Source organism: Balaenoptera acutorostrata, chromosome 18 (genome assembly GCF_949987535.1).
Source record: "Balaenoptera acutorostrata chromosome 18, mBalAcu1.1, whole genome shotgun sequence".
Classification (NCBI taxonomy): Eukaryota; Metazoa; Chordata; class Mammalia; order Artiodactyla; family Balaenopteridae; genus Balaenoptera; species Balaenoptera acutorostrata.
Genome location: NC_080081.1, coordinates 685,284 through 699,346, shown reverse-complemented (window position 1 = coordinate 699,346; position 14,063 = coordinate 685,284). Strand labels below are relative to the sequence as shown.

The window sequence follows — 14,063 nt, the reverse complement described above, 5'->3', positions numbered from 1 at the left end:
ATGCCATCCCCTGCTGTGGACCGGGACCGCCAGCCTCGCCGGCCTTTGCTTTCATCCAGGGGAGCCTGGGGGAGAAGACCGCCTGGCTTCAGCCGGGCCAGAGCCCTTGAGGAGGGGACATCTGTCGGCACCGGCCCAGCCCGAACGATTCCACGGCGGCCCCGGGCCGCAGGCAGAGAGGCTTGATCCAAACACGTCTGGCCGCCCGAGTGAGCCCGGGCGCTTACGGAAGGCGCTGAAATTTGGGGCTATTTTAAGCCGCCGTGTGTGCTGTCTCGTGAGCTGAGTTTTCTGTACTTTGGGGTGTTCTTTTTCCTTTCTTCGGATGCCACTACCCCAGCTTGGAATAGAAAAATAAGACATTGGAGGGTCCCAAGTCCGGTGTCGCTAGAATCAGACTTGCTGTGCCCGCATCAAGAGCAGAGCCCGCGGCCGCTCACCGGGCGTCGGTTCGACGTGCGTGTTTGCCTGTCACCGTTCACGGTCACGACCCACGGATGAGACCCACGGATGAGACCCAAAGCTGAGAGTTCGAACATTGCTCTCTGTCCAACAGTTGGGTCAAGGTTTGGACCATCCTCAGATGGATGTGTCTTTCATAAAATACCATGTGTACTCTTCTGGGATTCCATTTAAAAATTGAACCCCCTTTTTCTAAACTACAGGAGTTTGTGGAGGAGTTGGGGGGCAGCTGGGGACGTTGCAGCAGAGGGTGCTGATCTGTGTTTGGAGCCAGCCTGACTCAGCTGAGTCCGTACCCTAGAGCACACCTTGAAGGAGATCACAGCGAGAGCGGTTTCTAGTCTGCGTGGGGCAGAGCTCCAGTTTTTGCCTGTGAAGCCTATGCCTTCTGTGTGCAGAAAAGGTACAAGATGAAGTGTCTGAAGCACCAGGATGTTTAGGTCATCCAGTACGTATTCCAAATGTAGCAAAATAATATTGTCCTAAACAGCGCTGGTGAATTCCTGCTGTGCGCTAGTTACTAGAGGTCTAAGCGCAGCTTGGTGAGCACCTAGCGGAGGGAAGACGGGAGCAGAGCAAGCTCCAGGAGGGCTTCCCGGCTGAGGTGACCCTGCCGAGAGCTGGGAGGGGAAGGAGGCCTTGTCTGGGCAGAGGGGTGGTGATCCGCCCCTCGGAACACAGACGGGAAGGCGGGGGGCCAGGGCACGGCTCCTTCCGCGGGGCCTGGGGTGCAGGGGGTGGAACACAGGTCACCGAGGGGGTCGGGTCATAGCACCGCTCTGGCTGAGGGTAACGCACGGACTGGCCCCTTGGGAGGCCAGCGTTGGCTCTTGAAGAGCTGCGGCTTCTAGAACAAGTAGCTCAGCAGAGCTGCTCTGCGGAGGGGGCAGGGCACCTCCAGCCCTGGGCTGTGCGTGGAGAGGCCCTCATGCAGCTGCCCTTAAACTCACCTGTGCTGCAGGTGGAGACCGGGCTTCAGAGGGCCGAGGCCGCCTACTGATGGGGTCGACGGCTGGGGGTCCGAGTCCAGGCCGGTGGGCAGTGCAGGTCCACGCAGAATGTTCCGCGGGAGGACAGCTCCCCTAACGTGGAGAGCGTTCGGTCTAATGATTGTCCCCCGACCAAAGAGACGCCCTTCCTACCGAGTTCTTAACTGTCTTTTCCGGAACGGTGTTTATGGCGGTCCCCACACTGTCCACGCGGGGGTGGGGGGGTCTCAGACGGCCGCATCCCCAGTGCTCACACCCAACCTGCCTGGGAGCCACCCTGGGAGCGAGGGGAGGCCTCTCCTCACGTCAGCCTCTCTGATTCAGACCCCAGGGTTCTCATCTGTTGGCACTGAGACACCAAGTTTCAAGTTTATATTCATCACACAAACTTGTGTTTTTGGCTGCTATCAGACAAATATTATTGGTCAGGCTTCGGCTGCTCTGTTTGAAATCAAATGTACAGTCAGGCTGGGTAAATGTGACTTTGAACAAAACTTAAGAAAGTAACATGCACTTGGGGAGGGTTTTCAAACCCCGTTCCCTGAGGCACCGGGATTCCACAGAGCTTCTACGGCATTCCACTGCGGTTAGCTGTTTCGTAAATGTAGGTGATATCTTTGCATTGTATAAGGCTCTTAGGATATTAATTCAGAAACCAGCCTCTTTTTCTGTCTCCAGATTACATTTTAATGGTCCTTGCACCATCTGTCTGTTCCTCAGCCAATGAAGGTCAGCCTCAGAAAAGAAACACTATTACTTTCAGGTTACATAGAAACTATCATAATCACTTGATTACTGAGTAAGTTACACAAAGATGTTATTTTATAGCCTTCATCCCAAATCATCCATATAGTTACTCTATTTTTATTTTATTTATTTATTTATTTATTTTTATTTATTTATTTTTGGCCACGTTGGGTCTTCGTTGCTGCATGCGGGCTTTCTCTAGTTGTGGCGAGCGGGGGCTACTCTTCGTTGCGGTGCGCGGACTTCTCATTGTGGTGGCTTCTCTTGTTGCGGAGCACAGGCTCTAGGCGCGCGGGCTTCAGTAGTTGCATCATGCAGGCTCAGTAGTTGCAGTGTGTGGGCTCTAGAGCGCAGACTCAGTAGTTGTGGCTCATGGGCTTAGTTGCTCTGTGGCATGTGGGATCTTCCCGGAACAGGGCTCAAACCCGTGTCCCCTGCATTGGCAGGCGGATTCTTAACCACTGTGCCACCAGGGAAATCCCATAGTTACTCTATTTTTAAAATAAAGTTTTTGTTTTGGAATTTCCCTGAGCTTTTCATACAGATATTTGACTCCAAGGGGGAGAAAATTAATTTGCAGCTATAAATTATGATTTAATTTATAGTTGTGTGTGTCTCATTGAAGTGTTCCCACTGGGCTGGGATCTCACAGTTACTCTCTTCAATATAAAGACTCAGTCATTTAGAGACACGGAAAGACTGAAGCAGAGGACAAGAAGGGGACAATCTTCTCCACGTTGACGGCCCCCCCCAGGGACGGTGAGCACGGCTGGTGCTCCTCCTCCCGGGATGGGGTGGGCAAGTCCCCCACCCTGGGTTTCCTGGCCACCTGCCCTGAGTGGACCTCAGTGAAGGACAAGGGCTCGTGTTACCTTGTAAGCTCAGACCACACCAGCTGTGAGGTGCGAATCAGGGCAATAAAACTGGGCTAAAGGCTAGAGAAGTGTGACTCGGTGTCACCTCCAGAAAGAGATGCTGAAGGTGGTTTTCCTGAAGTAGTGGAGGCCGGTCTCACGCCTGGTGGTGGGGTCTACACGGCCCTCTTGCTGATGGGGACCCAGAGCCCCCCCGTCGGGCTGCCCACCTTCTCGTCTCTGTCCACAGCACTCAGCGGGCACCTGCTCGGGTGCTGGCACGGGGGACACGCAGTCCTGCCCTCCAGGGCTGTGACGGCGACACCCGGACACGTTAGGGACTGTGGGGCAGGCATGCCGGGGCTGCAGGGGGGAGGGGCGCAGGGGGGAGGGGCAGCAGGCGATGGAGGGGTGCAGGGGGGAGGGGCACAGAGTGGAGGAGTGCAGGCGGGAGGGACGGCAGGCGATGGAGGGGCGGCAGGTGTAGGTCAGGCGCGGCCAGGCTGGGACAGGGTGCGGAGTCACAGTGGTGACCAGCGCTGTGTCCTGGTGTGCAGAGAGGCCGAGGAGCACAGGGGAGGCCAGGAGGTGGGGTGGAGGTGCAGGAAAGCTCCGCTTGCAGGCGGCCGCGCGCTGGGGCAGAGCACACCTGAGCAGACGTCTGGGGTCCTGTGGTTGACTCGCGGGGTACAGATCCAATAGAGGGGGTTGAGGTCGGGTTCCGTGAAGGGCCAGGACCCCACCGCGGCCTGCTGAGAGTGGCTGGCGATGAGGCGCGTGGCGGCCCGGGCGGGAGGGCGGGAGGGAGACCGGGAGCGGACGTGCATCGGCCACAGGGACGGGATGGCGCGATCCAGCCCGAAGACGTGAGTCGTGTTTGGAGACAGAGGACGATGGGGCAGGGCCCCTGGGCAGACACGGAGGCTGAGTGCTCGCTGCTGGGATTCAGGGTGGCCACCTGGACGTGGTGGGAGGGCGGGCCCTGGGGCCGCGGGACCATGGCCTCGCTGTGTCCGGCTCGGGGACGGGACAGCAGAATCCTCAGACGCGGGGCCCGGCTCCCGGGGCCTCCCTGACCCAGCAGCGCGCCAGGCAGGTGTCCAGGTGGGGAGGCTGGGGAGGGTGTGCGGACCACGGTGGGCGGCCGTGGGGTCGGGGAGGGGGCGCCCCCGGGCGTGGCTGGGACTCTGGGTTTGTTCGCGGCAAGGCGGGGGCTTCTCTGGATGTTCTGGGCGGGGGCTGTCGTGGTCAGCTGACATCTCGAGAGGGTCACAGCGCCTCTGTGGGGAGCCGCTGGGCAGCGTCAGGCCAGGGCCGCCGGCAGGAGAGGAGCCGGGGGGCGCAGGCTCGTGTCTGCGCCCCGGAGTGACACTGCCCACCCCGCCTGGCCGGGGAGCCCTGAACCGGAGCGCCCCGTCCCGGCGGCCTCTCTTTCTCCTCCTTTTTCTCTCACTTGAGGGACCGGTTCTCAGACCGAGGCCACCGGATGCGGCCCCAGGGCCCTGGGCGGACAGTGCCGCTGTCTCGGCTTCAGCCGGGAGCAGGGCTCTGAACGCCGCCCGGCGGCAGGGAGCTCGGCCTCCAGGACCATGCGGTGAGGAAGGCGCTTTGTTATCCCCATTTGCAGACGGGGAGAACGAGGCACAGAGCTTAACTTGTCCGAGGTCGGGCACCTCGTACGCAGAGCTTACACGAATGTGCGAATCTGCTCCAAGACCGTATCTATGGGTGTGCGCCTGGGTGTAAGCTTATCTTTAGCTCTGTTTTAGGTGATACGTGTGTGTGTGTGTGTGGCTTTGTCTTTATTGCACAAGTGTCTTAGTTTCCTGGGGCCGTCATAACAGATACCATAGACCACAGAGGGGCTCAAACGACAGGAATCTCCTGTCCCCCCTGTCTGCAGGCAGAAGTCTGAGATCACGGTGTCGGCGGGCTGGTCCCTCTGTGGCTGTGGAGGGGTGTCTCCGTGCTCCCCCAGCAGCTGGTGGCCTCTGGACACCCTCAGCCGTGGTAGCCCCTGTCTCTACATCCATCCTCACACGGTGTCCCCGTGGGTCTCTATGCCCGAATGTCCCCTTTGTATTTATAAGGGCACAGTCATGTCCGGTCATGGGCCTGCCCTGATGACCTCATCTTAACTCGGTCACCTCTGTGAAGACCCTAAAGACATTCTGAGCCACTGGGGACGTGGACTTCAAAATAAGAATCTGGGGGCACCAACTCAGCCTTAACAAAAGGTCAAAGCTTGTTTTTGTACAGTTTATTTTTTATTTTATTTTTTTAATTTTTATTGAAATATAGTTGATTTACAATGTTGTGTTAGTTTCAGATGTACAGCAAAGTGATTCAATTATACATATACATAAATATATATCTTCTTCTTCTACATTCTCTTCCATTATAGGTTATTACAAGCTCCCCAAAAGGTCAAAGCTTTTGATCTTGAAGTTTATAAGCAGCATAACACAGCTGTACCAAGCAGTGTGACTTCTTTCCTTTTCTGTAAGAAATGGTATTGCTCTAACAGTGCAGTGTCTGTAACCATTTCCACTTTAGTCTGACGTTGGCGTGTTGGAAACACCCGCTCCGGTGGGCCGGTCCTCCCCGTTGGGACCGCGGGCCGCTGCAGGTGTGGGGACCCGGCTTGCAGCTGTGCTGCCCACAGACAGAGCCGCAGCCCTCTGTCCCCTGCAGGCGTCCTTCCCAGCAAACCTCCAGCTCGTCCTTGTCCTGCGCCCAACGGGATTTTTCCAAAGGACGCTCTCTGACCTCGCCTTCAGGTTCAACAGAGATGACTTTAAGATGAAGGTACCGGTAAGTGCCCACCTCCTGTGAGGAGCGGCCCGGCCCCACCTGGGGACGGGGGAGAGGGGGCCAGGGAAGTGGGTGTGAGCCACCTCCAGCCGCAGAGGGACCCCTGTCTCACCTTCTCACTCCGGCCGGCACAGGGCAGCCCCTGGCATCTGCCAGTCGTCCTTTAAAAGGCAAAGGTTGCGGGGATCCCTTAGAAGCTGTGCACCCAGGAAGCCTGCGTTCCCCCAGGGAGGCCGGCCCACGTTGAGCCAGGTACCCAGAGCAACGTTGGAAGGGGTTGCCCAGCAACGCACCCGTTACCAAGAGGACAGAGCCCACCCCCAGCACCTTATAACCTCTCCAGCAAGACCAGCCAGGTTTCTCTTGGAATCTGAGAATCTCGGTGTGGGTCACCGTCCCCGAGGTTATCCCCTGCTCTCCGTGCTCAGGACAGAGGGCGCTTTGCTGGCCGGGGCCAGGTGTGCAGGCCACACTCAGCGGCCCTAGACCTCGGGCTCCGGGGTTTGAGGGGAAGGGGGTGCACCCGTTTTTGTAGCGTCAAAAGCCTTGGTTTCTGACGCTGGGGGCAGGGGTCTGTGCTCCCCGGGCCGCAGCCCAGCCCTCCCTCCGCAGAGCCATCTCCCGGGCACCAACGTCTCAGGGACCCTGTGAGGCGGTGACATTTGTCCATATTTGGCGAGTGACCCTCGCTAACAAGATACCCTGGGTCAGAGGAAACAAGGCTGGGGTCCCACCCTAAGTGCGGAGGTCGCCCTGCACGTGGCCCCGTGGGGCTGAGCCCGTGAGTTCTCAAAACACGGTTTCACAGCATTCATCGGCAGCATCTGCTGTTCCCCGGCCCATTTGGATCATTGTTTAGAATTAGAGAAGCATCATCTCGGGAAGGCTGCTGCTACAGTGTGTCCACGTCAGTGTCTGCTGCCTGTGCTGACCTCGGTGCTAAGTAGAAAACGCTAAGAGGGGCGGTGCGTTCTCGCCTTTTCTGTCGTGATTCAGTAGACACGAAGCAGATGGAAATCACGGAGGAAGAGCGTTAGGTCCTTGGATAGTGGACCGACCCGTCCCTGGTCCTGTTGGCGTGAATCAGGCTGATCTGGGGGAACGGCCTTGCCGGACGGCAAAGAGAGACCAGATACCTCCGCTGAGAACTGACGTCGTAGCCTGTTCTTGAGTGAAGGCTATGCCTCAGTCGGGGGGCCTCACGTGGGCCCCCGACCGCGGGGCAGGCGGTCCTCCGGGTGTCAGTGGCACCCCAACCCCCCACGCCGGGATGGAGTTGACCCGGGACGTGTCAGATGTCCCCTCGGCCCCCAGCGAGCTCAGAGTTTAATAAAACACGAGGTGGTGTCGAGTGGCGTGTGGGCTGAGCGTCCCAGGACCTCGGCAGCAGCAGCTGACAGCTTGCAAAGCAAAGGCTGTATTTTTATCCAAGCTCATGGGTGGAGTGACCTCAAAAGGACAAGAGCAAGATAGGAAGTAAAACTCATCTGTGTGGAAGAGCCTCCGGGGCCACCTGTTCTCCCCAAAGGCAGCCTGGCCGTGCTGGGCACCTAGCCCCGCCCCCGCGCACCCTCCCGGGTCTCAGCAGGAATGCGGACAGACCCGCGGCTTCGGGGTCCATGCGGCTCCGTTAGCACAAGGGCCCCCTCGCCCATCAGATGCCCGGTGTCGGCAGCGTGCCCGGCTCCATCCAGGGCTTTGCTCGACCCCAGCGGCTGTTGTCTGGTGAGACTGGTCATCGTACACCCCTTTCACGGATGGGAGAACCGAGGCCCAGGGGGCGTCGCGCCCTGCCCTCCATGGAGGAACCGGGAGACGCCTTCTGTCCACGCCACCCTCGGCCCCTCCGTCTGCGCCTGCGGGGCGGTCTGCTTACGGGCGGCTCTCATCCTCCCCAGGTCATAATGCTGAGCTCTGTCCCGGAATTACACAGTTACATTGACAAGTCCCAGCTGACCGAGGACCTGGGCGGGACACTGGATTACTGCCACTCCAGGTGGCTCTGCCACCGCACGGTGAGTGCCCTGCATCCTTCGTAACCGTAGTCAGTCCGGCAGAGCTGCTTTTGCCTTAAGGTGCCGCCTGTTCCAAAGACCTCTTCCCGTTTACCCGGGTTTTCTCCCCAAGAAGGAGCAGGTGGTCTCAGTGGACCTTAGTCATCCGAAGCAGTAACGTGAGTCCTGAGTCGGGAGTGGCTTTCCTGGGCTCAGGACAGACGAGAAAGAAGGAGAAGCACGAGCTGGGTTCTCGGCACTCACCGTCTGAGGAGGGTGCAGAGCCCGAGTTTGTGAAGGAGCCGAGGCTGAGGCGGGGGGGAGGACCAGGCGCCCGGCCCGTCCTCCTGAGAGGGCCGGGCTGCGGCCAAGCTTCCAGGCGCGGAGGGCGCAGTGCGTAAGCGGCCTTGTGATGGGGTTTCCCGCCCCACCAGGCGATAGAGAGCTTCGCCCTCCGGGTTAAGCAGACAGCTCAGATGCTGCAGGCCTTCGGGACCGAGCTTGCCGAGACGGAGCTGCCCAACGACGTCCAGTCCACGAGCTCCGTGCTCCGTGCCCACACGGAGAAGAAGGACAGGGCCAAGGTGCGTGCGCGGGCGGGATGGCGCGGGGAGGGGCCCAGGTGAGCGGAGCCGAGGAGGCTCGCGAGCTGGGTGCCCTGCAGGGAAGCTGAACCTCCCTTCCCAGCAGCGTCTCTGGTTGGGCCCTGCGTCCTGCTGCCGGGCCCTGCTGATCAGGGCAACGAGGCGGCATCCCCGGTGCCCCCGGGGGAGGGGGGCGGACTCGGACGGCTGAGCCCGACCGGGTGGTCACGGCACACAGCTGGCTTCCCGAGAAACACGATCGGGGCTGTGCCCCCGAGGCAGCCGCGCGATTCGGGCTTTGAGTTAGTGGAGGCCGTGACCCGCTGCTGGCGCTCGGGGGCTGCCCCCCCACCCCGCCAAGAGAGCCCTCACCCCGTTTAGCCCCCGGCGGCGGGCCGCGGGAGCAGACACGCGGGGGTCTGGTTTCCTGTTACCCTGTCCGGTCCCACTGCCTGGGAGACCCGTAACCCTAGCCCTGCCCCGGTCACGGTGGGAGCGCCTCCCCGGCGCTGCTGAGCGGTCAGCAAAGGGTCTGGGGGACAGGCGGAGGCCATCGTGTGCCCACCTTATTGTCGTCACCTTCACACTCCCCTGCGGGGCCGGGCGCCACGGAGCCCACCGCCCGGGGCCAAGTCCAGGGCCCGGCGGCCTGGGGTGATGGGCAGCGCGCTGTTCCCACAGGAGGACATGAGGCTGGCGCTGGACGAGGGGCGGAGCGTCCTGGAGAGCATCCGGGAGCCGCTGGCCCGGGGCCCGGAGCAGAGCCCAAACCAGGACCAGCTGGACAGTCAGAGCACCGTGCAGAGGTGAGGCCGGGGCCGGGGGGTCAGGGCGGCCACTCGCCGCGTCCTCGTGCCCTGAGCTGAGGTTGTCAATGATGGGCCCAAACGGCCACGTCTCCACCTTTTAAAACAACAGACTCAGCTCAACCACCCGCCCCAAGCGGCTCCGAGAGACCCAGGGTGTCCCAGGGCGTCGAGGGCAAGGGCAGGGCCCTGGGGGGAAACAGACCCCGGCCCCCCGAGCCCTGTGACGCGCCCCCTCCCGTGTGGAGGGCAGACCGAGCGCCCCACCCGCCTGGCGCCGCCGGGGCCCAGCACGGCTGCCGTCCCCTCTCCCAGGCTCCTGGCCCAGCTGAATGAAACCGAGGCCGCCTTTGATGAGTTCTGGGCAAAACATCAGCAAAAACTGGAGCAGTGCCTGCAGCTCCGGCATTTCGAGCAGGACTTCCGAGAGGTGAGAGGCCGGGGCTCGGGGAGCCTGCAGGCGGGCAGCCGGCACCGCGGCTGCAGAAGGCCGCTGGCAGCGCTCGGTGAGAACCGGCTCGCCAGCCACGCGGAGCCAGGCGGGGCCGCGGGACCGGCTCGGACCACGTGAGCGATGAGTAACCATTGCAGGCGAAGGTCGCAGAGACTCTGTCCCGCCCGCTTCATCCTTCGCCATCACAGTTGTTTTAGCTGTTCTGGTTCCTTTGCCTTTCCGTGTAAATTTAAAATAATCTTGTCTGTGTCTACGAGAAAATCCTGCTGGGGCTTCGTCAGGAATTGTGTTGAACCCGTACCTCAATTTGGGGAGAATCAGCACCTTTACTGTGCCAAGTCCTCCACTCAGTGAGCATGTACGTCGGTCCATTTATTTAGATTTTCTTAGATTTCTTTCACCAGTGCTGTGTGGTTTGCACGAGTTCAGTACATGTTTTGTTTGATTTACGTGTACATATCCCGTTTCTTAAGCAGTTGTAGATGGTGTTGGATTTTTAATTTCGGTGTCCATGAGCTCATTGCTATCTGTAGAAGTGCAGCTGCGTTTTTGTATATTTATCTTGTCTCCTGAAACCTTGCTGAACTCATCTGGGAGTCGTTTGGTAGAGCTTTGGGGTTTCTCCACATAGACGATCAGGTCACGTGCAAACAGAAATAGCTTCATTTCTTCTTTTTTGATCTGTATGTCTTTATTTGTTTATATTTTTAAATTGTTTGCCCTGTTGCCCCGGAGAGAGCTTCCACCACTCGGATAACGGTGGTGCGAGTGGGCGTCCCTGCCTTGCTCCAGTCTCACGGGGAAGGTGTTCTTCACCAACGTTACACCTGTAACGTCGGCAGTAGGATCGCTGTAGATACTCTTTGTCAAATCGAGGAAGTTTCCCTCTAGCCCTGCTTCTGAGAGGGGGTCCGGGCCCCCCTCCCCTCCCTGCACGCCCCGTTTCTGCGGCATCCCCCCTCCTTCTTCTCAGCCGTGGCTCTTCTCACTGCTCTCCCTGCCTGGTCTCTCACCCCCACTCCGTCGCAGGTCAAAGCCGCCTTGGACGTATTGGCCCAGAAGATCACGACCTTCACCGATGTGGGGAACAGCCTGGCACATGTGGAGCACCTCCTGAAGGACCTGGCCAGCTTTGAGGAGAAGTCCAGTGTAAGAAGGGACGTGGGCAGCAGGGGTGGGACGGCCTGGGGACGCTGCGCTCAGTGTCACCGTGCCTGCAGAAGCCCCCCTCCCTGCCCTGAGCCCCATGGGCAGGGGGAGGGGCGGCTGCCTGGCCCACTCAGCCCCACTGACCCCCGTCCCACCCTCACTGACCCCCGTCCCACCCTCAGTGACCCCCGTCCCACCCCACTGACCCCCGTCCCACCCTCACTGACCCCGTCCCACCCCCGCTGACCCCCGTCCCACCCCCGCTAACCCCCGTCCCACCCTCGCTAACCCCCGTCCCACCCTCGCTGACCCCGTCCCACCCTCGCTGACCCCGTCCCACCCTCGCTGACCCCCGTCCCACCCTCACTGACCCCCGTCCCACCTCACTGACCCCCGTCCCACCCCACAGACCCCCACGCCCACCCCACTGACCCCCACGCCCACCCCACTGACCCCCATCCCACCTCCACTGACCCCCGTCCCACCCCACTGACCCCCACGCCCACCCCACTGACCCCCGTCCCACCTCACTGACCCCCGTCCCACCTCACTGACCCCCGTCCCACCCCAATGACCCCCACGCCCACCCCAATGACCCCCATCCCACCTCCACTGACCCCCGTCCCACCCTCACTGACCCCCGTCCCACCTCCACTGACCCCCATCCCACCTCCACTGACCCCCGTCCCACCCTCAGTGACCCCCACGCCCACCCCACTGACCCCCACGCCCACCTCCACTGACCCCCATCCCACCTCCACTGACCCCCGTCCCACCCTCACTGACCCCCACGCCCACCCCACTGACCCCCACGCCCACCCCACTGACCCCCATCCCACCTCCACTGACCCCCGTCCCACCCTCACTGACCCCGGTCCCACCCTCGCTGACCCCCGTCCCACCCTCACTGACCCCCACGCCCACCCCACTGACCCCCACGCCCACCTCCACTGACCCCCGTCCCACCCTCACTGACCCCCGTCCCACCTCACTGACCCCCACGCCCACCCCTGCCGACCCCTGGCAGGAAATGGCGCCCCTTTGCCCCAAGAACCAGGCTGAGCTGGTCTCTGGCGGCTCCACAGGCGGTCGTGCAGCGGGCCCGCGCCCTGTCCCTGGAGGGTGAGCGGCTCATTGGGCTGAAGCACTACGCCGTGGACTCCATCCGCCCCAAGTGCCACGAGCTCCGGCAGCTGTGCGAGCAGCTTGCAGCTGACGTCGGGCGGAGGAGAGGGCTGCTGGGCAGGTCGCTGGATCTGCACGGCCTCCTCGAGGCGGTAGGCCCCCCAGCCCGGCCCCCCCCACCCCGCGCCCCGCGGTCCCGCGGGGACGCTCCTGCCGTGGCCGGACCCCAGGCACCGGTGAAAAACGGCCCTTTCCTGTGGCCCAGATGGTCCTGTCCTGACACGGGGGACCACTTACAGGACTCGCTGCCACAACTGGCCGTTTCTTTAAGAAACCCAGAGGCTGACTGTCCGGCCAGCTCCCTGCACTTTGTCCTCAGTGTGGATGCGTCCCGTCCTGGGCGATTCACTTGGTTTCAGGCCAGCATCCCCCAGGGGAGCCCCCTGGACGCAGGGGCAGGACGGGGACACCACATCCTGCAGGTGGTCCCCAAGCGCAGCGGTCAGCGGGCCCCGCGAGACGCCAGGACAGCTTCCAAGGTGCCCTCCCTCCCTGCAGTCCATGAAGTGGTGCGACGAGGGCATCTACCTGCTGGCCTCGCAGCCCGTGGACAAGTGCCAGTCCCAGGACGGCGCCGAGGCGGCCCTGCAGGAAATCGAGAAGTTTCTGGAGACGGGTGCGGAAAATAAGATCCAGGAGCTCAGTAGAATCTACCAGGACTACGAGCCCATCCTCACCCGAGACCTGCTGGTGAGGAGACAGTTCTTCTCCTGGTCGACGAGGGGGTGCTCTGATGGTTCCCAGAGACACGGGCGGTCGGTAGGCGCAGAGCAGCGGGTGCCTTTCAGGCCGGGCGTTGCTCACAGGGCCCCCACGCTCCCGCCGGGTCCCTGCCTGCGAGGAGGGCCTTTGCTCGGCTCCCAGGCCCCCCACGCCCCCACGGGGTCCCTGCCTGCGGGGAGGGCCTTTGCTCGGCTCCCAGGCCCCCCACGCCCCCGCGGGGTCCCTGCCTGCGGGGAGGGCCTTTGCTCGGCTCCCAGGCCCCCCACCCCCCCGCGGGGTCCCTGCCTGCGGGGAGGGCCTTTGCTCGGCGCCGTGGCCGGGCACTCCGCTGACAGTGCGCTGAAACCGGACTCCTCGCTCCGGCCAGCTGTCCGCAGCGCCCCGCCGGCCGCCCAGCGGGCCCCAGGCCCAGGGCCCCTCCCCCCTTGGTGCCCCCCATCTGCCGAGGGCAGAGCGGGGCCACGTGTGTCACGGCAGCTCTCGGGAGGTGTCCTGCTAATGAGCCCGTCGCCCCCTTCCCGGCAGGAGCACGTGCAGAAAGTCTTCCGGAAGCAGGAGAGCGTGGAGGAGATGTTTCACCGGAGACAGGCGAGCCTCAAGAAGCTGGCAGCCAAGCAGACGCGGCCCGTGCAGCCGGTGGCCCCCCGGCCAGAGGCGCCCACGAAATCGCCCTGCCCCTCCCCGGGTACGAGCAGTCGCCCCTCACCCTGGGGAAGGCCCTCCTTGCGTCCAGCCCGTTGCGTACATAAAGCGTCATCGGCCCTCGGCCTGCTCACGCCTTTCCTCGCATCTGTGCTGCTCCCGTTGTTGTGGCTGGACGGGGACCACCTGACTGTCGGGGCCTTTCCTGGCTCGTCCCGCCCGTCTGTCCTTGGCGCCGTAGCCGGGATGGTCTTGCCCTCGCGCAGCGTGGCCCTCCACCCCGAAGCCTCCTGGTTCCCCCAGGGCAGCGCTTCTGGAAGGCACAGCCGGACCCGCGGCCTTTCCTACGGCCCCTCCTATCACCTCCTGTCCGCAAACACGCTGCCCCAGCGGCCAGCACGGCTCCCGCTGCTTTCTACCGCTGTGGCCGGTGTCGGCCGTCAGTGCTGAGAGCCCCTGAGCCCAGCGCGCAGGGCCCGTTCGGAGGCCTCCAGGCGCCGAGTTCTCCCCCGTCACCTGGGAGCCGGGCCGCACTGGGAAGTGGTGGACAGTGGGCTCTGCACGCGCCCAGAGCCCCGTCTCCCACCCCGTTTCCTTGCTCTGTATCTTACTGTGCTTTCCTCACCCTGCTCTGGGCTGCTCGCTGCTTTTCCTCCAAAA

The 14,063-nt window shown here is 62.1% G+C and overlaps 1 protein-coding gene across 15 annotated transcripts in view; it reads left to right on the top strand.

Moving 5' to 3' along the window:
• The window catches only part of MCF2L (MCF.2 cell line derived transforming sequence like), a 130,488-nt gene that overhangs the window by 99,242 nt on the left and 17,183 nt on the right, over positions 1 to 14,063 (top strand). For 14 of the 15 annotated variants that reach the window (XM_057533011.1, XM_057533012.1, XM_057533016.1 and 11 more), the window contains 9 exons: positions 5,747 to 5,866; positions 7,765 to 7,881; positions 8,295 to 8,444; positions 9,126 to 9,250; positions 9,566 to 9,680; positions 10,734 to 10,853; positions 11,939 to 12,130; positions 12,537 to 12,728; positions 13,287 to 13,446. In XM_057533011.1, coding sequence (XP_057388994.1) covers positions 5,747 to 5,866; positions 7,765 to 7,881; positions 8,295 to 8,444; positions 9,126 to 9,250; positions 9,566 to 9,680; positions 10,734 to 10,853; positions 11,939 to 12,130; positions 12,537 to 12,728; positions 13,287 to 13,446 — 1,291 coding nt within the window. Of the gene's footprint in view, positions 1 to 5,746; positions 5,867 to 6,309; positions 7,592 to 7,764; positions 7,882 to 8,294; positions 8,445 to 9,125; positions 9,251 to 9,565; positions 9,681 to 10,733; positions 10,854 to 11,938; positions 12,131 to 12,536; positions 12,729 to 13,286; positions 13,447 to 14,063 lie in introns of those variants that run through there. The other variant, XM_057533026.1, reaches the window with a different exon arrangement.